Source organism: Schistocerca piceifrons, chromosome 8 (assembly GCF_021461385.2).
Source record: "Schistocerca piceifrons isolate TAMUIC-IGC-003096 chromosome 8, iqSchPice1.1, whole genome shotgun sequence".
NCBI classification, from domain to species: domain Eukaryota; kingdom Metazoa; phylum Arthropoda; class Insecta; order Orthoptera; family Acrididae; genus Schistocerca; species Schistocerca piceifrons.
In genome coordinates this window covers 489,507,796-489,534,174 of record NC_060145.1, presented here as the reverse complement: position 1 = coordinate 489,534,174, position 26,379 = coordinate 489,507,796, and the positions used below count along the sequence as shown (strand labels likewise).

The window sequence follows — 26,379 nt, the reverse complement described above, 5'->3', positions numbered from 1 at the left end:
ATGGTTTGTCACATGTAAATTCTGCTTTTAGTTCCTAATTGTTATGCACTGATTTATATTCCTGTTTTCCTTTTTCCTTTAAAAAATGTGATAAACATCATATATATTTAAGGAACAGTAATGACTGCTAATGAAGTTTATGTCTGGAATGTTGATAATGTTGGAGGATACATTGTCAAGCATGTTCCCATATCTACAGAAACTAGGCAAGATCCATATGTCCTGTATGGTGTGGCATGCTCAGCACCAGGGTACTGGACAGCCCCAGGGCAGACAGTTCTCCCGTGTACATCAATGTATTCTGCTTGTTTGGATATTGTCTTTACGATACTGAAAGCTCTTTCTTCTCTTCTCTTCCATGAGCTTTTGTCATCCTGCTCCCTCCTGTTTCATCTCTCTCTCTCTCTCTCTCTCTCTCTCTCTCTCTCTCTCTCTCTCTCTCTCTCTCTCCCCCCCCCCCCCCCCTCTCTCTTTCATATACACGCAACATGCACGCGCGCTCGCACATGCACACGCACACGCACACACACACACACACACACACACACACACACACTGTTTCTCTCAGTAAAGAGTGCCTAACTTATTGTGTTTCAGAAAATGTTGGGAGTTTCATGTGGTTCAGCCACATGTGGAACCACCAGCAGCCACATCTGTATGACAACCTCACACAACTGGAGCTCGACATGGCACTCAACAAGCAATTTGCTAAGGTACAGTGATCCCCTTCACTGCGTCTTTTGTCTTTTTTTCTTTATGTGGGCCAAGCTGAAGCTGCATTTGGGATCCACTTGTGTATCTTCCAAGTAGTGTGACATTTTTCCTTCTATAAGCATAATATTTGTTGTATAGGGTGTCCACATGAAACATCACAGATTTCCAAACACAGTTAAAAAAATATGAGATGTAGATATTTGCAGTTTGAAACAACATGTAAAGTAACTCAGACAGTTTTGTACAAAAAATTAATACACTTTTACCAGATATAAAAGTATGAAATATGGATTTTTTTGTCTATGTATATTAAATTCAGAAGAATGATAAATAGTACTTTATTCAAAGTATGTTCCATTGTCTGTTATATAAAAATATCTTTCAGGCAATTTGTGAATACCATGCCAGTAAAAATTTTCCACTTTTGCTGTGAATCATTCATTGAGCCATTTTTTCACATCTTCGTATGAATCAAAGCACTGCTCAGCAAATGTGTGACCCATTGATGCAGAAAAGTGGTAGTCAGAAGGAGCCAAGTCTGGTGAGTAAGCTGCATGGGGTAGACCTTCCCAGCCAAGTGCTCCCAATGTGTTGTGAACCAGTTTTGCTGTATGTGTAGGAGCATTGTCATGAAGAAAAATAACTTTGCATTGCCTCTTTCAGTATTGTGGCCTTTTTTCAAGCAGCAAACAGTTCAGATCAGTTAATTGTTGTTGGTAATGTTTAGTATTAACCATTTTCTCAGGTTTTAACAGCTCATAATAGACAACACCCCTCTGGTCACACCAAACACAGACCATCATCTTTCTACCAAAGTGATTTGGTTTTGTAGTCGATCTCGATCATGTTCTTAGACCTACCCATGATTTTTTGTGTTGGGATTCTCAAAATAAATCCACTTTTCATCCCCTGTAGCTATACATTGCAAAACTTTTCTATTTGCCTGTCATTCAACTCGTGTGGTACCCATCTACTGATCTGAATCTTTCCCATCTCTCATAGCTGATTGGAAACAGCTTGTTGACTATCTTCCAGTTGCTTGGTGAGTTGTTTTTGTGCTTGCAAATTATCTTCGTTCAACAATGCTTCCAATTCCACATGTTCCTATTTTTTTGCCAGTTTTCCATGTTCTTTGTTTGTGGCACTGGAGTCACCATTTCTGAAATGTTGAAACTACTGTTTACACATAATTTGTGATGGAGCATGTTCACCCTAAGCTTCTTGAAGTAATCGGTATGATTCAGCAACAGTTTTCTTCAAATGAAAACAAAAAAATAATGCTATCGGGAATGCTCTTAGTTTGGTATAAATTTTGACATATTGAACACAACAACACAACACTATGCACAAACTTTTCCAATTTATCACACATGCATATCTGTCACTTGTTGATAACACAACAAAATGGTGCAGTGTCAAATCTTAATAGCCCAAACTGCATTGGTGTGACATCTGTTGTCTGAAATCCATATTTCATATTTATATGCCTGACACATGTGCTTCTTTCATAACCTGTAAAATGCTTAGACAATACTCTGTCTTGACCCACATGTGCACAAGCATGTCTCGGGTGATGGAGGCTGTTGCATCCACAATTCTTCTGTGGAGATTACCTATGTAACTTTTAGATGAAGCATGCACATTGTCTTTATAGAACCCCTCAGCAAGAAATCAAGAGGTGTTAAGTCAGGAGTTTGCAGGGGTCATTAAGTTTGTCTGTCACGTCCTATTTGTTGCTGTGGAAATATTTGGTCCAGGAAGTTACAGACATGGAAATTCCAGTGTGGCAGTGCACCATCATTTTGGAAGAAGCAAAGAAAAAGCCAATTGCTGAAGCATGTCCAAATAAATGATTCCTGTTAGTGTTTGCTCGGTGAAGAAAAATGGTTCAGCTATGCTGTCTTTCATTTGTACAAACAACACATTCACTTTTTCTCTGTCTCTGGCATGTTTCCTGAAACTGTAGGGGTTTTCTGAACTCCAAATGTGAATGTTGTGCAGATTAACCTTCCCACATTTCTGGGTGGTTGCTTCATCAGAGAAAAGACATTTCCTAGATAATAGGCATTTTGTCCAATCCAGTCCAACATTTCAGTAGCAGATTCATGGGGCATCATTTCGCTTTAGTGCTTAGAAAGTTTATACTTTGTAAGTGTGTAAGCAAGGTTGTTTATGCAGCACCTTGTAAGCTGTTGAGTGAGGGATGTATAGCTCTTGTGATGTTTGCTGAATTGACTTTGATGGACTTTTTTGGAAAGTCCCTCTTATCTCGTGTACTATTTTATCAGATGTGCATTTTCTGCTGGAAATTGATTTTCTGTTTACAATCCCACTGGCTAGGAATTTGTCATACCAAGCCTTAAATGTGTTAACATCTGGTGGCTACCCTTGAAGTTATCATCAGAAATCTCTTTGAACAGCAGTGAGTGATTTCATTTCCATGTACCACACCATACACTGGGTTCTCTCTTAATGTGTAATTATGTCTGGTAGTTTTGTAAAATTGCAAAACCGTACAACAGTTGCTTAATACACACTCTTGTATTGTGTACAAAACTGATTTCAGAACACTTAAAGTTCCATCATCTGGTGTAAAGTGTAATAATGAAAATTTTCTGTTACCTGACAATGAATGGAGTGGAGATCCTGAAGTCTGAAATTTTAGAGAAGGAGCTATGTGACTAAAATTTCTAAAATGAATTAAAATAAATTAAAAGAGAGAACAGGGCATTACTTACCTCAGTGTTTTCGCGGAACCAAAGGTTATATGACAAAAGAATAAAAGGGACATAGAAAAATCTAAAAAACCCAGACACCAAAAATAACCAGAATGTTAACCATGTAAGGTGCAATAAAAAGGGGGGAAGGAGAGAAATGACATATTGCATAGAATTACTTACATAAATTCTATAAAAACAGTTCCCATGTGCTTCATGACTGGGAACACAAGCAGAAAAACTGTATAATAGTAAATACTAGCCATGGGCACTGACACTCCATGGTGCAGGCATGGTATGAGACAGATATATGAACATAAAAATTCTTGCATGTGTGCCAATATATCTGCTCTGATAAAACTGGCTTGTATCACACTCAAGGATCCTTATTGAAGGCTTCACATTTCCTTAACCTATTGCCTGAATTTTTCGGTGTGAATATGCTGAAGCTATGTTGGCTGAAATCTGTTTCTTTCTATTCCTCTTTGTTACAGATGGCTCTGAGCACTGTGGGACTTAATATCTCAGTTCATCAGTCCCCTAGGACTTAGAAATACGTAAACCTAACTAACCTAAGGACATCACACACATCCATGCCCGAGGCAGGATTCGAACCTGCAACTGCAGCGGTCGCGCAGTTCCCGACTGAAGCGCTTAGAACCGCTCGGCCACCAGCGGCCGGCTCTTTGTTACATATCCATGATATGGAATCATACAAAACTTGTTCTTTATCTTTGTCTCTACTGAATTTAGAGTCTTTCCCTTCCATGCTTTCCCACACTTCACTAGTATTTTTTCCCCTCCAATTTCTCAATCATAGACCCCAGATACCCATTATGCAGAGCAATATTCTTGGTTGTGCTGAACTTCCTTTCATACTCATGTGCCTGTGATCTGAGGGGAACATTATTTTGTTTAGGAGGGACTGAAAGGCAGCACTTTTATGTTTAAATGGGTGGTTTGAAGCTACATTCAGAACTAAATCAGCGGTGGGCTCTTTTCTGTAGATGCCAATCTCCATGTTGCCATAATTGAAGGTGATCTGTAGTCAAAATATGGCAAGGCCCCATTATCTGATGCTGAACAGGAAAAGAAATCTTTCCGTGCAATGTATTAAGTTTGCTTTGCAAATTGCCACACCTTTAACTGCTGCCTCCATATAGAATAACATAGGCAGTATAAGGTTTCCATATAATGTATTATTTTTTCCTTTAAAATAAAAATAAAGAAAAAAAAATGTACAGGTCTTCTTCCCACTTATTGTTGTGATGGTTCCATCTCCTTTCTGCTGTTACTTCCCACTCTTCCAGGTTTAACATTTCACCAATCACATGCCGCATCTATGGTATGGGTTGTGTGCATCCTCAGTACTCACGGCTAGTATTTAGATTCCCTGTTTGTGTTCCCAGTCATACAGCACAGAGGAACTGTTTTTATGGAATTTCTGTAAGTAATTCTATGCAAAGTGTGATTTCTCTGCTCCCTTTTGTATTGCATTTTACATGTTTCAAGATTCTGGTGACATTTGCTGTCTGGTCAGGATGTCCATTTTTTTCAGATTTTTCAAGGTCATTTTTATCCTTTTGACATGGAACCTTTTGTTGAGCATGACCTCAGATTTTAAAGTGCTTTTATTTGTAAGTAACATCCTGATCTCTCTTTCAATTTATTTTAATACATTTTAGAAATAGTAGCCACATAGTTCTTCATTGGACATTTCAGACTTGAGGATTCCCTCCCATTGCCATGTAACATAATATTTTCATTATTATAGTTTACACCAGATGATTGGACTTCAAGTCTTCCAAAACCATTTGTGTACAGAGTAAAAGATTATAGATTAAGCAACTGTTGTGCGATTCCTTCATTTTACAAAATGGACTTATATAATTGTGGCTACTCCATAGCTGGTAGTTATTTAGCACCCGAAACAAAATGGGAGGGACTGTTAAAAAATCGACTATAAACTTTTTGAGACTCTTTATATGCAGCCACAGACTCAAAATATTTGTGTCTCAAATTTCTTTAATTTCATTTGGAAACTGGGGAGGTTTCATGTGGATACCCTGTGTGATACATAGTGTTTTATATTGATGAATACTACATGTATAGCATATTACAGCAAAATTTGGAGGGAGAAGAATGGTGTAAATATGTAATGTAATAGTATTTTTTATTACATTAATTACCTTGTAGGTAATGGACCTAGTTTTCAGTTAACATTAATATTCGTTATCTGTTAGAGAACAGATTTAAAAACATACAATACCAAAAATGTCATCTAGCTCTTGAACTCCGATTTGGGTAGTAATAGAATGTGGAACTAAAATGAGCGTCAGGACTCTTAATGCAATGTCCCTTTTAACAGGGGAAATAATTAAAGATAGAAATGAAAAGGAAATGAGGAATGCAGAACTATTATAAGAACCCTATTCAGAGATATTGGTCAGTGTTTAACAGAGGAGGTAGATAATGTAATAGTATTTTTTATTATATTAATTACCTTGTAGGTAATGGACCTAATTTTCAGTTAACATTAATATTCATTATCTGTTAGAGAACAGATTTAAAAACATGTTGTTGTTGTTGTTGTTGTTGTGGTCTTCAGTCCTGAGACTGGTTTGATGCAGCTCTCCATGCTACTCTATCCTGTGCAAGCTTTTTCATCTCCCAGTACCTACTGCAACCTACATCCTTCTGAATCTGCTTAGTGTATTCATCTCTTGGTCTCCCTCTACGATTTTTACCCTCCACGCTGCTCTCCAATACTAAATTGGTGATCCCTTGATGCCTAAGAACATGTCCTACCAACCGATCCCTTCTTCTGGTCAAGTTGTGCCACAAACTTCTCTTCTCCCCAATCCTATTCAATACTTCCTCATTAGTTATGTGATCTACCCATCTAATCTTCAGCATTCTTCTGTAGCACCACATTTCGAAAGCTTCTATTCTCTTCTTGTCCAAACTATTTATCGTCCATGTTTCACTTCCATACATGGCTACACTCCATACGAATACTTTCAGAAATGACTTCCTGACACTTAAATCAACACTGGATGTTAACAAATTTCTCTTCTTCAGAAACGCTTTCCTTGCCATTGCCAGCCTACATTTTATATCCTCTCTACTTCGACCATCATCAGTTATTTTGCTCCCCAAATAGCAAAACTCCTTTACTACTTTAAGTGCCTCATTTCCTAATCTAATTCCCTCAGCATCACCCGACTTAATTAGACTACATTCCATTATCCTTGTTTTGCTTTTGTTGATGTTCATCTTATATCCTCCTTTCAAGACACTGTCCATTCCATTCAACTGGTCTTCCAAGTCCTTTGCTGTCTCTGACAGAATTACAATGTCATCGGCGAACCTCAAAGTTTTTATTGCTTCTCCATGAATTTTAATACCTACTCCGAATTTTTCTTTTGTTTCCTTCACTGCTTGCTCAATATACAGATTGAATAACATCGGGGAGAGGCTACAACCCTGTCTTACTCCCTTCCCAACTACTGCTTCCCTTTCATGTCCCTCGACTCTTATAACTGCCATCTGGTTTCTGTACAAATTGTAAATAGCCTTTTGCTCTCTGTATTTTACCCCTGCTACCTTTAGAATTTGAAAGAGAGTATTCCAGCCAACATTGTCAAAAGCTTTCTCTAAGTCTACAAATGCTAGAAATGTAGGTTTGCCTTTCCTTAATCTTTCTTCTAAGATAAGTCGTAAGGTCAGTATTGCCTCACGTGTTCCAGTATTTCTACAGAATCCAAACTGAACTTCCCCGAGGTCGGCTTCTACTAGTTTTTCCATTCGTCTGTAAAGAATTCGTGTTAGTATTTTGCAGCTGTGGCTTATTAAACTGATTGTTCGGTAATTCTCACATCTGTCAACACCTGCTATCTTTGGGATTGGAATTATTATATTCTTCTTGAAGTCTGAGGGTATTTCGCCTGTTTCATACATCTTGCTCACCAGATGGTAGAGTTTTGTCAGGACTGGCTCTCCCACGGCCGTCAGTAGTTCCAATGGAATATTGTCTACTCCGGGGGCCTTGTTTCGACTCAGGTCTTTCAGTGCTCTGTCAAACTCTTCACGCAGTATCATATCTCCCATTTCATCTTCATCTACATCCTCTTCCATTTCCATAATATTGTCCTCAAGTACATCGCCCTTGTATAGACCCTCTATATACTCCTTCCACCTTTCCGCTTTCCCTTCTTTGCTTAGAACTGGGTTTCCATCTGAGCTCTTGATATTCATACAAGCCGTTCTCTTATCTCCAAAGGTCTCTTTAATTTTCCTGTAGGCGGTATCTATCTTACCCCTAGTGAGATAGGCCTCTACATCCTTACATTTGTCCTCTAGCCATCCCTGCTTAGCCATTTTGCACTTCCTGTCGATCTCATTTTTGAGACGTTTGTATTCCTTTTTGCCTGCTTCACTTACTGCATTTTTATATTTTCTCCTTTCATCAATTAAATTCAATATTTCTTCTGTTACCCAAGGATTTCTACTAGCCCTCGTCTTTTTATCTACTTGATCCTCTGCTGCCTTCACTACTTCATCCCTCAAGGCTGCCCATTCGTCTTCTACTGTAATTATTTCCCCCATTCCTGTCAATTGCTCCCTTATGCTCTCCCTGAATCTCTGTACAACCTCTGGTTCTTTTAGTTTATCCAGGTCCCATCTCCTTAAATTCCCACCTTTTTGCAGTTTCTTCAGTTTTAATCTACAGGTCATAACCAATAGATTGTGGTCAGAGTCCACATCTGCCCCTGGAAATGTCTTACAATTTAAAACCTGGTTCCTAAATCTGTCTTACCATTATATAATCTATCTGATACCTTTTAGTATCTCCAGGGTTCTTCCATGTATACAACCTTCTTTCATGATTCTTAAACCAAGTGTTAGTTATGATTATGTTGTGCTCTGTGCAAAATTCTACCAGGCGGCTTCCTCTTTCATTTCTTAGCCCCAATCCATATTTACCTACTATGTTTCCTTCTCTCCCTTTTCCTACACTCGAATTCCAGTCACCCATGACTATTAAATTTTCGTCTCCCTTCACTACCTGAATAATTTCTTTTATTTCATCATACATTTCTTCAATTTCTTCGTCATCTGCAGAGCTAGTTGGCATATAAACTTGTACTACTGTAGTAGGTGTGGGCTTCGTATCTATCTTGGCCACAATAATGCGTTCACTATGCTGTTTGTAGTAGCTTACCCGCATTCCTATTTTCCTATTCATTATTAAACCTACTCCTGCATTACCCCTATTTGATTTTGTGTTTATAACCCTGTAGTCACCTGACCAGAAGTCTTGTTCCTCCTGCCACCGAACTTCACTAATTCCCACTATATCTAACTTTAACCTATCCATTTCCCTTTTTAAATTTTCTAACCTACCTGCCCGATTAAGGGATCTGACATTCCACGCTCCGATCCGTAGAACGCCAGTTTTCTTTCTCCTGATAACGACATCCTCTTGAGTAGTCCCCGCCCAGAGATCCGAATGGGGGACTATTTCACCTCCGGAATATTTTACCCAAGAGGACGCCATCACCATGTAATCATACAGTAAAGGTGCATGCCCTCGGGAAAAATTACGGCTGTAGTTTCCTCTTGCTTTCAGCCGTTCACAGTACCAGCACAGCAAGGCCGTTTTGGTTATTGTTACAAGGCCAGATCAGTCAATCATCCAGACTGTTGCCCCTGCAACTACTGAAAAGGCTGCTGCCCCTCTTCAGGAACCACACGTTTGTCTGGCCTCTCAACAGATACCCCTCCGTTGTGGTTGCACCTACGGTACGGCTATCTGTATCGCTGAGGCGCGCAAGCCTCCCCACCAACGGCAAGGTCCATGGTTCATGGTTAAAAACATACAATACCAAAAATGTCATCTAGCTCTTGAACTCTGATTTGGATAGTAATAGAATGTGGAACTAAAATGAGTGTCAGGACTCTTAATGCAATGTCCCTTTTAACAGGGGAAATAATTAAAGATAGAAATGAAAAGGAAATGAGGAATGAAGAACTATTATAAGAACCCTATTCAGAGAGATTGGTCAGTGTTTAACAGAGGAGGTAGATAATATGAAATGTATCAAAATCAACCCGAAAACATTGAGGAGTCATTATAAACATATTTTGTGAGAACTGAATATACATCTCACTGTGTAGTTTGTTCTGACCTGTCTTTTTTTGTTCTTTAAAAATAATTTTTTCTTGTAGAGGCAGTTCATATTACTTCTGCGGTAACTAAAAATACTTGTGAGTATCATGCAGCTTTTATTAAAGTGGTACAAACACATCACAGATCAAAAAACACTGATCAAGTGAGATGAGGGTTCATTCTTGGAATCTTAAATTACGCCGGGAAAACTATACAACAGTGGAGTCAATCTTAGGATTAATGGAAGAAAGTAACTGGTTCACAGAAATGTACAGATTGAAGTAGATCATCCATTTCCTTTTAAAATGAAATAAGAGCATGCTACAAATTATTTGTACCAAAAGGAAAATTCAGTCAAGAAGACTAATAAATAACGAGACAGAAATGCTAACCCATATTTACATGCAAGAGATGCAATATAGAATATGCAATATTATATATAGAATATGCAATATGCATCCACGTACGTATTCCACAAGCCACCACATGTGTGGTGGAGGTCTTATACCACTGTTATTCACTTCCTTTCCTGTTCCAGAGCAAGGAAAAATTGACTGTCTATATGCTTCCAAATGAGCCCTAATTTCTTGTATCATATCTTCGTGGTTTTTATGCAAAATGTGTGTTGGCGGCAGTAGAATTGTTCTGCAGTCAGCTTCAAATGCTGGTCTCTTAGTTTTCTCAGTAATGTTCCTAAGAAAAAAATGTCACTGAAGTGTCGGCAGAAGTGCCAACACCGTGTTGTTTGAGGAAGCCGAAATGCACGCTATAAGCTCACGCAGGATGGCGTGAGGTCTGAAACAGGATACTTAATGAATGCTATAAAGAAAAGTACATAGTTTCTGGAATACTTAACTTTAATCCACAATTGGTGAACATTGGTCTTGTTACTGTACATGCTTCATTAGATACATAGCAAAGGATAAATGGCGCCTTGCTAGGTCGTAGCAATTGACTTAGCTGAAGGCTATGCTAACTATCGTCTCGGCAAATGAGAGCAAATTTCTCAGTGAACCAGGGCTAGCAACGTCGGCTGTACAACTGGGGCGAGTGCTAGTACGTCTCTCTAGACCTGCCGTGTGGTGGCGCTCGGTCTGCAATTACTGACAGTGGCGACACGCGGGTCCGTCGTATACTAACGGACCGCGGCCGATTTAAAAGCTACCACCTAGCAAGTGTGGTGTCTGGCGGTGACACCACAGTCACCTCCCCTCCAGGGATTCCCATTTGAGTTCCCGAAGAATCTCCATGATACCTGAATCTTGTTTGAACTTACTGGTAACAAATGTAGCAGCCTGCCTCTGAACTGCTTCAATGTTTTCCTTTAATCTGACCTGGTGTGGATTCAAAACACTCAAGTTGTACTCAAGAATAGGTCACACCAGCAATGCAGTCTTCTTTACAGATGAGCCACACTCTCTCAAATTTCTCCCAATAAACCAAAGTTGACCATTCACCTGCCCTACCATAATCCTCACATGCTCATTCCATTTCATATTGCATTGCAACATTATGCTCAGATATTTAAAAGACACGACTGTGTAAAGCAAGCCACTTCTAACGCTGTATTCAAATGTCATGGGATTGTGTTTTTCATATTTATCTGCATTAACTTACACTTTTCTACATTTAGAGCAAGCTGTCATTCATTACGCCAGCTACAAATTTTGCCCAGATCATCTTGTATCTTCCTACAGTCAGTCAATGCTGACGTCTTCCTGTACACCTTGGCACGATGAGCAAACAGCCAGGGATTGTTGCTTAACCTGTCTGACAGATTATGCCAGAGAACAAGGGTGGTCCCATTACTCTTCGCATTGCCACTCCTGATGATGCCCCCATATCTGATCACTTGCCATTGAAGATAACATACTGGTTTTTATTACTTAAAAAGTCTTCAGGCCACCCACATATCTGGGAACCTAATCTGTAAGCTCGTTCCTTTGTTAACAGTCTGCAGTGGGGCATCATATCAAACACTTCCTGAAAATCTAGGAATATGGAATCTGATTGTTGTCCTTTGTCCATGGTCTGCAGGATGTTGTGTTGGAAAATGAGAAGCTGGGTTTCAGGCAAAAGCTTTTCTGTGTCTAGGAAATTTATTATATTTGAAATGAGAACATTTTCAAGAATTCTGCAACAAATAGATGTTGAGGGTATTAGTCTTGAATTTTGCATTTCCATTCTTTCACTCTTCTTATATACAGGAGTCACATACACTATTTTCCATTGACTTGGGAATTTTTGATGGGCGAGAAATTTGTGGTGCGAGCTAAGTACTCTCTGTAAAACCGATTTGGGGTTCCATCTGGACTTGCTGACATTTATTTCCAGCTTTTTAGCTGGTTACCTGTGCTTCATGCAAGAGTCTCTTCAATGATCAAATGATTATACATCTGTATGATCTTCCTGTGTGAATGATTTTGTAAATGAGAAATTTAAAACTCTGGCCTTCATTTTGTTGTCTTCAATTGTTACGCCAGACTACTCAGCAAGTGACTAGGTAAAAACCTTCAATCTGCTTAGTGATTTTATGCAGGACCAGAATTTTTTCAGGTCCTCAGCAAGATCTTTTGCTAAGGTGTGATGGTGGTAATTGTTGTATGCCTCGTGCATTGATATTTTTAAAGAGACATGAATCTCTAATAATTTTTGCATGCCATCATTTGAGCATTCTTTTTTGAAACAAGAGTGCAATAGTCTTTACTTTCTCAGCATTTTCTGAATTTTATTATTAAACCATGGTTAGACTTTGGCGTCCTTATTCCACATACTCAGCACATACTTCTCAAAAGCACTACTCTCAATCTGTTTAAGCTTTACCCACAGTTCCTCTATGTCCATCAAACTGGAACAAAATGATGTCCATGTGTGGCCAAAGTGAGATGCTAACAACAATTTCTAGAAAAAAAATACTCTCCTGCCTTCCCAATGCATTTATTAACTTTGTTACCCATCATTGCTATAATGACAAATTGTGATCACTAATCCATGTCTCTATACTGATTTTTTTGATAAAATCAGGCCTGTTTGTAGCTACAAGGGGAAAAGTATTTCTCTTGTGTGTGGAGTGTTGAACTAAGTGCTTGAGACAGTTTTTAGAAAACATGTTGAAAAGTATTTGACAAGATTACCTGTCTGTACCACCCAGAATGAATTTGTAGAGATCCCTTTCTATACTCAGTAGATTAAAGTCACCTACAACCAGTGCTGCACAATCTGGGTATTTATGAACTACTGAGCAGATACTTTGTTTGAATGATTCTAAGACTGTCACAGCAGAATCAGATGGCCAGTAAAGACATCCAACAATTAATTTGATTTCACCCAGATCTATTATATAAATATACAGTGGTGCTGACAGGCACATCTAAAAGCTGTAGTGTAAACACTTCGTAGCTATCAGAACTGTTAGTTCCTCTTTCAAAGTGAAGGAGGGATAGGTTTCGAAGGGTCAAAGAGAAAGGCAGGTCGCCCTCCGACACCTCCCCTTCACCTTTGTCTACCATCATCTCACTACAGGTGGGACTCTCTCATCGTGGGAAATTCCTTTGTAGCCTTCCCACTCTGCTTCTTGAAGTGGGAGCTAACAGTTCCAGAAGCTAGGATAGTATCATCACTTTCACTTTGTTACATCTGTTGGCAGTACTACATATTTCACCTGCCAGAGGTAAGTACTGGCTACAAGTTCTGCTGTGCCACAATTTATAAATGATTTACATTTATATAATTTCCCTGGTTGTCTTTTACGAAATGCCTCTGTTACCTGTAACACTTTTTTTTGACAGGAACATGGTATCCCAGTGGATTCTGGTTATTCTATAGCACCTCACCACTCTGGTGTGTATCCTGTTCATGAGATATTGTATGAGGCCTGGAAGAAAGTGTGGAACGTTCGGGTAACTTCGACAGAGGAATACCCACATCTGCGACCAGCGAGACTGAGACGTGGATTTATTCACCGAAATATAATGGTGAGAAACTGATTGTGTTTGTAAATAAATATCTTTGGATCAATATTGTTTGTTTCCTTATGTACACTGAAACAATTTCAATAAAGATGAAAAGGATTCACTAGTTTTTACTACCTCTAAAAATATTAACATTGAGGAATCAGTTGTGTTATGGTTAAGTATCTTTAATGTAATTTGAGTTGTTGTTGTTGTTGTTCTTTCTTTCTTTCTTTTATATCACTTTGTGATGGCTCATGGCATTTGAGTTTTACTCTGTGGTCTGAGGCATAATTTTCTGCCTAAAATTTTGTCTCCATGTGTTGAAGATATTCTCATTGTTTATGGAAATAGGTGTTTACATTTTATGAAGTTTTGTGCTTCATAAAGCAAACCTTTGAACACTTTATTGGTAGAAATTGAGTGTATAGAGAGGATAATTTACTGGTAGAAACAGACTGTGCAGAGTGGTGATAAAAATTTGAAACATTAATGGAACTTCAAAGAAGAAAGAGTAATTTTATACAAGTTGTGTGTTCTGTGATTAAATAAAACAAATGGCAGTAATTCATGCACTGAAAAAGTTCAAGGTGCCACTTCAGCTCAACACAGTGGTCTTTGGTAACATTCGAATGATTTTAAATGTGGTGGCCACCATGTGTGTAGGAGGAAGCTGTTCAGCTGCTTCACTATTTCGTAGTGAAGCATTGGAAGTACAGTAAAACTCATTTTAATCAATCTCTGGGGCCCAAATAGTTTTTTGTTAAATAGTGATTTTCCTAAAATGAGGGTTTTGCCAGAGTAGGTGGAAGGAGTGACTCAGAATCATAAATAAAGCATGTTTAGGTGATATACAACAACTCTCCACCCGAACAAGCCTTGGAAGGCCCAACGGTACTGACCGGCCGCCGTGTTATCCTGAGCCCACAGGCATCACTGGATGTGGATATGGAGGGGCATGTGGTCAGCACACCACTCTCCTGGCTGTACGTCAGTTTACGAGACAGGAGCTGCTACTCCTCAATCAGATAGCTCCTCAGTTTATCTCACAAGGGACGAGTGCACCCCGCTTGCCAACAGTGCTCCGCAGACTGGATGGTCACCCATCCAAGTTTTAGCCCAGCCCTCCAGGGTTTAACTTCAGTGATATTATGGGAACCGGTGCTACCACTGCAGCAAGGCTGTTGGCCCTGGTGATATAAGTGCTGTTTAATTACAAAAATAGCTATACCCTGTGCTACAAATTTAAATGAAGCAAAAATATAATTATTACACTTTTCACAGAACACAGCCTTAATGTTTTTAAAAATGAATAAGTCTTGTTTATTTTTTTCTTCCAACATATTGTAATGAAAGAAGCAGTTGCTCCAGCTGGTTGATATAAGTTACAGTTGACTCATCTACATTAAAAGAGGAAAAGAGTTTCCTGACAGTATCAATTCTTTGCACAGTAGCAACAAAACTTGACGCAATGTCCTCTTCTTCTTCTTCTTCATTGTCACTGCCACTTCCTACCTGTGTTTTGTCATAAGCATTTCACTTGCATTAGTCTTGATTTTGGAGGTCAGTATGTCATCATCACAACAAACAATGTCCTGGAATGTTGCATTTTCATAAAATTAGTTTTGCTACGGTGTTGTTATTCTGCAATGATATCTTCAACAGAAACTGGTGTACTACAGCCAGCCTTTGTGAAACAATTTAACATGGTCTGTTGTGGTACAGAATTCCAGAGGGCAACAAACATATGTGTAGCTTGTACAGTGCTGTCTCTTCACTTGAATTCTCTCAAAGAATGAAACTGATTTCTGAACAACTGCTACTCTGTATTTGGCTTTAACAGAGTGTACTATGCCCAAGTCCAGAACCTGCAGGTGAATTTTTTAGTTTAGAGGAAAGATCACAATATTTACATTACTCAGAAACAATTTCTTCTATGTCTAGGCCTACAGAGCATCGGTCCATAATAAATACAACTTTCCTTCACAATGCACTGATCTCAGCATCTAAACACCAAAAAAGTTGTAAAGATTTCTGACATCTTCGGAGACTGCTGTTGTACCATAAGTGCAAACTACTGGTAGCATTTTTATGTTTTCAAATCATCCGGGAGTTAATAGTGGTGGCATCTTTTCTCTTCCATCACAATTTACATACAGTAGCATTGTCATCCTTTCTTTACTTTTTTTTTACCTCCATGGCATTGTTTGCCTAAACGCAATGATTTTGCAGGAAGTAAATTATAAAAGGTGCCAGTTTCATCAGCATTCAAAATGTGTCTGGTCTCATAACCCTGTATCAGTCATGGCAGTGTAACGTTCTTCACACTTTTTGTGACCAGAGCCTCACTTTCTCCACATACACTTTGAAACTACAGATTTTTTAAAAATGATTTGAACAGTTATTTGATGCACAGAAATTTTCAGTGTTGACCTTCAAAGCAATTTCATGGGCCTTCCGCTGCAGTATGTTTCCCCTTATATTGATTCTTCAACTGCTCAGTCTGTGAAACAACTTCAGAAGAATATTTTCCACATCACTGAACATAGACATATGAATGTTCTTTTTTGGATCCACAGGAATCATTAGCTTCAGCATTAAAGAATGCTTCTTAGTTTTGAATATGCCACACATGTAGACTGCACTAAATCAGATTCCTTCTCCATGTTGTTCAAAATATTCATGTTAAGATTGTCAACATCAGCTTTTTTTGAATTGTTTGGAGGCCACAACTCCAAAAAAGTAAAATTGATTTCTTTGACACTTTACTAATGAAACAACTATAGTTTTTGTGTTTCATAGCCTCAGTGACTTTGAAATCAGATCACATGACCAAAGTCGCACAGAAATAGATTTCCAATACTTTTGACACATTTGTGAGTACCATTACAAGAGAAGTCAAATTATTGTCATGTCAAACAGCTAAATCGATTACCATTTACTGTGTCACACTACAAAAATTATGATGTGTGAAGTGGAAAGAAAGCATAAATTCACTAGAAAATGTTAGGAATTACATAAAAACTGATTTAAAATTGTGAAACATATCATGTTTATTCCTTAAAAGTGGACTTTTTCATAAAGCGATGTTCATTAAAGCAGGGTGAAATAACATTGTTGATATGTGATTTTTGCTGGGACCACTAGAAATATTAATTAAAGCAGAACTTCCTTAAAAGCAACTTTCTTAATTTGGGGATTTACTATAATCAGTTTCTGAAACATTTTAAAGCCAGAGGATTTACACATCTATCTTTACAGTCTCTGACAATGTCTCCATCAGTAGGAAAAAATACATTAGCAAGAAAATTGTCCCAAATATAGAGATGTTTTCCAAGAAGTAAATCATAGTGTCAGTCATGAAAGCTCACACTGATCATGTCAGTGTTATATAAATGATTACTTACCTCCTCATTTGATTCACACATGCACACAGAAATCATTGCATAATGATGACAATCAAACATTCTGTGAAACAAAACACACTTCGCTCTAATTTCAATAAAGACAATATTCTACGAAATAATCACTCCCTGACAAAGCTTTATTACATACAATCCTCTTAATAAAATTTTGATTTCATTGCTTATCCATTCATGCAATCAAATTTTTTTCAACATTCAGTAACTTTTTTCTTCCTAATTCTCACATTACTCATTTTCTCTGTGTGAAAGCAAGACTGTCCAAGCATGATAAATTATACGAAGTATAATCTGATGAGCCAAATATGAAGTATAATTGACTAATTGCATATTCTTTTAGTTTTTAAGGTTTTTAGATTATTCACTAAAGTGTGTCATAAAGCACAGAGAATAGAAGCAGCTTTCTCTCTTTATAAACAGTTGTGAAAAATGTATGTTTGGATGTGATGATTAGGTATTACTCATTTAAGTCTTTCTTCAACAGGTATTGCCACGCCAGACATGCGGCCTCTTCACCCATACTATTATGATGCGAGATTATCCTGGGGGACCTACAAAACTAGACGAGATTATTCAAGGCGGAGAACTTTTCCAAACTATCGTCTACAATCCTGTGAGTTTATATAATGCAGTTTACTTTAGTAACATTGTTTAATACTCAATTTCTTCCTTTTGGTCTTCAGATCATAACATATTCACTCTTAAAATTCCATAATACTATCTTCGGTTTCCAATCTATTTGCTTCTCTCTCAAGAAAGTAGAGCATACACACACGTTTTTCTTCAGTCACACAAAGAAACTTTGGCTACTGAATTGCTGTGCCATCTGTTCTTGAGAATGTGCAACTCTATTCTACTGTTTTTCTTTTTGTAAGTACATGGTGGACTGATAGTGATTTACTTTAGAGTATGATATTTTGACTCTTTCTGATGTCATATGTTAATGCTAACTTCTTCTAATGTTGGACAGTGATCTTTAACATTCAGAACACAGTTTAAAAAAGTAAAAAATAAAAAAATAAAAGAAAGGAAGAAAGAAAAGCATGTAAGGAAATATTAGAGAACATCAACAGAGGACCCAAGACAGTTATCATTAGATTTTGACAAGAGCCAGTAAATACTTTGCAGAATGCCACAGTTTGTTGGACAATGTTTACTTTTTAGGTCTGTAGATAAACCACAGCCATAACCCACATTAATGAAGAAACTTAGTTCAGCTACACTTCAAATATACATGACTGTACATTCTGTATACACTTATTCCATATATTTTCAATTACTAATGAGTTATGGAATCCTTTCTTGGGACATCTCAATTTACAGCAGTAGTATTTTCAGGATACAAAAGCATGTTATAAAAATTATACAGGTTATACAGTGTTTACTCTAGCCAGAACATCCTTCAGATATCTCTTCATTTTTTTTAATAACTGTTTCAAAATACATTCATACATTAATGTCCTTCATTCTTACCAGGCCAAAAAATACTGCCACCTTGAACATAATACTAGCATCAAATCCAATGTCTAGATGGACTTTAAGGATTTAATATTAGGGCAGAAAGGACTCAGATGTGTGGGTGCAGATTTATTTAACAATCAGACAGGTTGGATTCCTTATGGGTAGGGACAGGAAAAAGTCATTTTATTTTATGACCAATTTTTGTGTTATGATTTGCAGATTTTGCTGTTATTTTTTGGTATTATTTACAGCTGGCTGCTTTCTTTTTTTGATTATTTATATTCAAGTTATGTAACCATTTTCCAGTGCTGAAGATGAAACTATATCTATTATGTACATTATATTTATTACACCATAAACATTATGTTTATTCGTATTATGCTGACTTCAGAAGAAGAAAAAGGGAAGAAAATATTTGTTATACTTGATAATTAAATAAAAAATAACACTTTAAGGCAAGACAGTTTTTCAAATGATGGCATTCACATGATTCCTTATTTATCTTCCAAGAGATTGTGATATCAATGTTTTAACGCTTCATTGTAGTTAGAAAATAGCCTCTCATTGTCTAATTTGTATCATGGAATGTAAATAACCTTAGTGCAACAGTTTCAAATGGCTGATTATCAGTTCTTGTCACCTGCAGACATTTGACTATGTCAACATTTCCTGGATACGTGGACATTTGCTTTTCAGCAAAGTTATGAAGAGCTTTTCAGAAAAAGTTCTGAAGAGATTTATACCCCTTCAGAGTATCTGCACTATAGAGGTCAGTCACTTGCTATGTCTGCATTAATGCATACAAACTTATTGCCCTTGGGTAAAACATGAATCTAAGGCTTTGAAGACTGGTTTGTTTGGATTCGGGGCCATGAGAGTTGGCAACCTTACATGAAGATGCAGCCCAGTGCACTTCAATCCCTGCTGAACTTTTCAATGAAGCATATGCCTCTTTATCATTTTCAAAATCTTGTTTAGGAATAAAGGAGACGACTCGCTGAAAGGTAGAAGTGCTGCATTGTCGATAGGCACACAAGCAATAGGTACGGAGCTTGGCTAACTTTTGGTATGCACTTCTTTTTTCTAGCCATAATAATAATAATATGGACACACACACACACACACACACACACACACACACACACACACACACACACACACACACACACACACACCTGGCTGCCTACGTTGGGCTCAGTTGACTGCTAGCTTTTTACTGGCCCACAGTGAGTGTACTGAGGTGAGGTGGGGGTGTGGGATGTAGTGGGGTGAGGCAAGGAATGAGGTGGGAGCCACGGGGTTGGGGGAAAGTGCCTAACAGCTCATGGGAGAGTGGGGAGCTGTCTATGGGCTAGCTAGCAGTGCAGGTATAGGGAGTAGGTGGCAGATGGCTGGGCCCATGATTAGGGTGTGAGATAACAGCACACAACTAACTGATGTGGGGACACAAATTGGGCAGGGTACTGGGGCTGTATGGGAAGGATATTTTGGTGTGGGAGGAGTAGCAGCTGTCAGAGTGCAGGTGCTGTTGGCGATTGGTGGGTTTGATGTGGACTGAGGTGTGGATGGAGACATCTGAGAGGAGATTAACATCTGCCATGGCCACCACAAAGAAGTGCCCCCATTGTCACCCAATACCACCCTGGACTGGGACGACTGAACCACATTTGTCAGTGCTTTGACTATCTATCATCATGCCCTGAAATGACGGACATCCTATCCAAGATATTTCCAACTCCTCCCAGAGTGGTGTTCCACTGGCCACCCAACTTCCGCAACATCCTAGTTCATCACTATGCCACTCCCACCCCCAATCCTGTACCACAGTGATCATACACCTGTGGAAGACCCAGATGCAAGATCTGCCCAATCCAGCCACCAAGCACCACATACTCCAGTCCCGTCACAGGCTTATGCTACTCCATCAGAGGCTGGGCCATCTGTGAATGCAGCCATGTTATATACTAGCTCTGTTGTGACCACCGCACAGCATTTTACATTAGTATGACAACCAACCCCCCTCTGCCTCCCACCTCTCTGCATCCCCCACTGCATCCCACACCTTACCTCAGTACACTCACTGTGAGCCAGTAAAGAGCTGGCGGTCAACTGAGCACAAAGTAGGGAGCCAGGTGTTTTCATGTGAGTGAGTGTGTTTGTGTCCATGTTTTTCCTACACCTAGAAAAAGGAAGTGCATTCTGAAAGCTAGCAAAGCTCTGTATCTTTTGTTTGTGTGCCTATCAATAATGCGGTACTTGTACCTTTCAGTGAGTTGCCTCTTTTACTCCTAAATATAATTTTCAACCAGAAATTTCTGTACGTTTTCAGAATCTTATTTTGTACATCACCAAAAGTTCCTTTCCCCACAATATTGATACATTCTTCAAGCTCTTATAACTTTGAATAAAGTTCAACAAAATTGGATATTTCAAAATCTCTAAGATGACTGTCATATTAAGTGACTGGTATGTTCTTCAATCAACGTGACCACTACAAAAATCCAAGTCACTTCGTCATCTAATAGCAAATTGACATACTCGATGTCTGTGTTAGGTAGCTACCAAATGTCTCACCCTGAAAGAATTCAATCACTTCTTCAAAAAATTCTGTTATGTAAGTGACTGTGAAGGTCTATCAGTGTCTTAAAACTGGAAGAGGAGAAAGCCTTGCATCAACGTTCTTTTCCTAGACAAACTACAAGTACGAATGTTTCATAGTGATCAATTTACTTAGTTCCTTTGAAAAAAAAGTTTGGAATTGTATTCAGTGTATGTGCTCTACACTCAATTTGGTTTAAATTATGACCTTTTACTGTCTTCAAGGAATCAACACATTTTTGCATAGTAACACCATCACTCAGCAGGCTTTCACATTATCGTACTGTATATTGTATTTCTGAAGAGCCCCAAAATTGCATGAGCACACTGCGTTGGTTTGCTATCTTGAGAAACTGTGTACTTGTAACAAAAAATTTAAACAATATGGTGAAAACAAAATGGCCTCTTCATCAATGCTCTTATCTTTTTCTGCGAGCTGCTTCCTATCATTTTTTCATAGTAGTTGTGTTGAAGACAAGATAGTTTCCCTAATTGTTTTTGCACATGGGATGTTACCAGCACCTAAACAGAAACAATTATTACAATAGGTATCTGATTTTTTAAATAGTTTAATTTTTTGCTAGAGTAAAATATATTACTCTGTTCAATATTAAGCCTTAACATTTTATTTTTGCTCATACAGTTTAGACTTTCACGGCCGGTATTGTCTTCACTTAAAACTTCTGGGCTGATAGGCTATGGTCGATGTGTAAAACTCTCCCCTGACATTTCGTCCCTGGATGCAGGAGACATCCTCCAAGGTAAAGTGGCGAACTGTGAGGCAAACTCAAGGAATCACTGATTATATAAGCACTACAGAGGGCACCACTGTCCATCACGTGGAATCAGTTATGAGACTGTCTCTGGTAATGCCAGCATTCTCTGTTGAAAGTAATCGATCGTCATGCTTCTGGTGCAATGCTGTCATCCAAAATTTATCCAGTTTAACACCTTCATCTTTCCTGTTAAAATTATTACAGTGTTTATCAATGTCAGTAGCCTCTATATATATGCACGAATAAAAATGCCAGGTTTTAGATATGGTGCTCATCTCGCTGAATTTTATTTCATGATTACCTTCCTGGCTATGGCTGATTTATCCATGTGATCCAGGCAGCAATTCCTCTTATGTCAACAAGACAGGTGTTCACACTTCTCTTTCTCCTGTCCACAACTCAAGGAATTTTATGTACCCCCACTGTAGCCAAATGGTGTCATGTATCTTTTTCTGATCTTAAATATTCCTTTATTTCCCTGGTGGGTCTGAAAATAGTTTCCACTCCATACTCGCTTAACAATTTCCCAATGCGATCTGTGACCTTACTAGTGAATGGGAGAAAAACCTTGCCATTGGGCGACTGTTGTTCGTCTTTGCTCCTGATTCTCTGCCTAGAGCAAAATGCTCAATGTATATCCTTGGTAGAATAGCCATTCTTCATGAAAGTTTACCATATATGTTCAATCTCATCTTTTAAGTAAACAGGTTCAAAAATTTTGTACACCCTGTCTTTTTTGTCTAGGGTGTGGTTTGAATCTTTATGCAGATAACGATCAGTATGTATGGCCTTTCTACACATCTTACGGCCGTACATTCTGTCCTGTCATTTAATCACAGACACATCCAGGAAATTCAGTTGCCCATTAGATGTGTCAGGAAGGCATCCAACTCCTCTGCTCCTTGTGTCCATACTACAAATGTGTCATTGACATAACGATACCATCTGGCTGGTCTCTTACTGGCAGTCTGCAACACCCATTGTTCAAAAGTCTCCACAAACAGTTAGCCACAGCAAGAATAAGAGGACTGCCCATAGCCATGCTGTCAATCTGTTCATATAAAATTCCTTGTAGTTGTGGACAGGTTTGTATTGGTACCACAAAGAGAAGTGTGAACACCCGTCTTGTTGAACCTACGAGGAATTGCTACCTGGGTCACATGGATAAATCGGTCATAGCAGAACACGTTTACCAGGAAGGTAATCATGAAATATATTCAGCGAGATGAGCATCATATCTAAAACCTCGCCCACATGTATAGAGAGACTATTGAGATTGATAAACACTGTAATAATTTTAACAGGGAAGATGAAGGTGTTAAACTGGGTAAAATTTGAATGTCAGTGTTGCACCAGAAGCATGACGATCGATTATTTTCAATAGAGAATGTTGGCGTTACCAGAGACAGTCTCATAGCCGACACCATGTGATGGACAGTGGTGCCTTCTGTAGTGCCTATATAATCAGTACTTCCTCAAGTTCTTTTTGCAGCTCACCACTTTACCTTGGAGGATGTCTCCTGCAGTCAGAGACGAAATGTCGGGAGAGTTTTACACATCGACCATGGCCTCCCAGCCCAGAAGTTTTAAGTGAAGTATCTTTTTGTTTGTATTAAGTGTATTCATTCATCCACTGCTTAAAATCTTGGTTTTCCAGTTTTTGGAGTGGAATTTTGTCCCTCAAAAATGTTTATACAGTTCTGTGGTCCACATATCCTAAGTTGCATTTCATTTTTTTCCCCAGCTTCAAAAATACTGCTATTTGAAGACTGCTACTTTATTGGCAAACTATACTGCTTAATTTTGTTGTCTTGTATTTTCCACTCTGCACATGTTTCAAAATAGTGTCTTGACTGTGGTTTCAGATTCCCATGCCTATCCATTAGCAGTCAGTGCAGGCTTTGACATTTTCACAATTGTGAATTACGTCAACACACATGCTTGTCACTGAGTTTAGGCTGAATGAATACTGTATTTGAATAGAGGCAGAACTTTCTCCCATTCAAGATTTCATGAGAATTTTGGAGAAAATGTCTATTTTGCTGCACTGCTGAAAAGTTTGAACATGTATGTGAATCAACTACATGAACAAAAAATGTCCAGCAAAACAAATTTTGACTTGATAAACAATGCCACAGATTTGTCTTTGAATGCAGAAACTCTTGCAACATCTTTTGGAAACAATATCCTTAAAATTATGGAGATGTCATATAATATTTTCATAAGTCACTATGCATTTTGTGCTGAGTACACAGTGACATGAATAAGAATTTGTGGTGCTTTTGCGTATATGACAAATGTTGAAATGTTTCGCCGAATAGAAATTTAGATTATGTAATATATTTACACGTTCAATACCGCTACTATTGTTGATTGTCAGGAAGCAGAGGCTCCTCCACTGAGGAGGAGTCCCACAGAAACATTTAAAATTAGATTAGTTCTTCATAATATTATTAATATTAGCACTTTCATAAGAACGAGTTACACACAAGCTCACTTCTTAATTTAGGAAATGAACTATTACTCTAAATAGATTATATGCCGCAATTAGCCCTGATGAAAAAGTTGATATCTATTTTCAACATTAAATAGCTACCATCTATTGCTGACATCCTCAGATTTATGACATTTTTCACAGAGAAGAGGCAAAAATGCTATTTTCCGTGACATTCCACTAAACAGCACTGATTTTGTGTTATGTTGCTATAAATCACAGATTTCCCACTAGTTTTTTAAAAACCACTGATTTCAAGTTGTTCATTGTCTTATTTTTTAAACAACACTTAACTGTCCCGATATATGGTTGATACAGTAGTATGTGAGACTGAATTCATGAACTCTGTGTGGTCCAACTCTTTTTATACCCCACTGAGGAGGATTTCCACAGAAACATTTAAAACTAAATTAGTTCTTTATAATATTATTAATATTAGCACTTTTGTAAGAACAAGCTAACAGGAATTTTCCCCTTACTTATTTACAACAAGAGATACATAGAGCTAACTTAAATCTGTACTGCAAAGCGATGTCCAGTCCACACCTACAATAAGCAGAATGCGCGTAAGCACACTCCACATACAGTATCACAACTGACTCAGACTGACCCAGGGCTAGCTAATTTGCCAGATTCTGGCACATTTCATCAGAGGGAGCTCCTATGGAGCCTGTGTTGGAGAGAGTGGCCAATCATCACAGTGCCACCATGTTTTCTTCCAGACTGCGTGTGGGGTGTACGTACAACTAGATAGTGTCATGATGTGAAATGCAATCACCTATTGATTAGAGAAAGGCATCGGTCTACCAAATGACACCAAAGCAGCACTTCTAGTTCATAATCTGAAGCATGGCTTAAGTGAATGGCATAGTTCATTATTTGGCACATGGCTTAAGTGAATGATGTAGTTCATTATTTGGTAGATGGCTTAAGAGAACGACATTCATATATGGCTACTCATTTTATAGAATATACTGAATAGTCTGGTGTGAATAATGGAAGCAACCAGATAAAGCTTTTTTCCATATTCTCTGAAGCCATTTCAGATTTTACTGCTGAGATGTTTGTGGTCAAAGTTAGTAGCTTATAAGCTTTGAATATATCTTTTTCATCCCTGCTTTAATGTTTTGTCAATGAGTCATTGTGAACCTAATAACTTTCTCTTATACTGAGGAAATCTGGAAAATATGTTTCTGCAAAAGCATAAAAAAAATTGGAAAAAACAATTTCACAGTAGCTGATTTTGAAGAACTAAACATATACTTTCTATATTGACGCAGTAATAGTAATGCAGGTCATTGATTATCCATGTTATACATGCTAGCAAGATATCCACTGACAGATTTATATTCCTTGATGTTTATTTTCCCAAACCAATAATTTGTCCTGTGAGCATCAATAAATAGTCTATAAATAAAAATGTGCTACTGGTAAATTCAATGTATTACTAGAGACATATCACAGATATAAATCCATTTCTTACCATTAACAAAACCAAAATTGAAGGAAGTGATAATTGATGGGTAAGAGAAAAATGTTGGGCTGCCCTAGTTTTGAACCCATAGTTTGTGGATTGTTGGTCGGGCACTAAACAACTCTTTTTTTTTTTTTTTTTTTTTTTTTTTTTCCTTCTCAAGTCTTGAAAGCAGGGCTTTGGAGAAAGTTTCCACATACCGCCTCTACAATTTTCGTCTTTTGGTTTAATTTTAATTACCCACTGTTTTTCTCTGCCTTCATTTATCAGAAATACTAGACGTGACACCACCTTCACTACAGTTTTTACACATAATAGTGCAGCAATTTGGAATTACTCTTTATTGTACTTAAAAATTACATAACCCACATTACACTGTCCAGGTACGTTAATGTGAGCAACTGTCAAAAGCCTGAATAACCACCTTTAGAGCATATGTTACTGTGAGATGTGCAAGAAGAAAGTCAGTTTGGTTCTGGAAGGGATGTTTCTCAGATAAGAATCCACGATGCAAACAATCTGATTGAGGTGGTCCCACTGGTTCCCATTGGGTTTCAGCCCAGGGAGTTTCATTGCAAGGGGAGCACGATAAACTTATCCC

General features: G+C 38.1%; 1 protein-coding gene across 1 annotated transcript in view; it reads left to right on the top strand.

The window, feature by feature from the left end:
• LOC124712487 (bifunctional heparan sulfate N-deacetylase/N-sulfotransferase) overlaps positions 1-26,379 on the top strand; it is a 107,860-nt gene that overhangs the window by 20,567 nt on the left and 60,914 nt on the right. Inside the window, exons 7-9 of the mRNA XM_047242782.1 lie at positions 598-713; positions 13,392-13,577; positions 17,460-17,588. Coding sequence (XP_047098738.1) covers positions 598-713; positions 13,392-13,577; positions 17,460-17,588 — 431 coding nt within the window. The remainder of the gene's footprint in view (positions 1-597; positions 714-13,391; positions 13,578-17,459; positions 17,589-26,379) is intronic.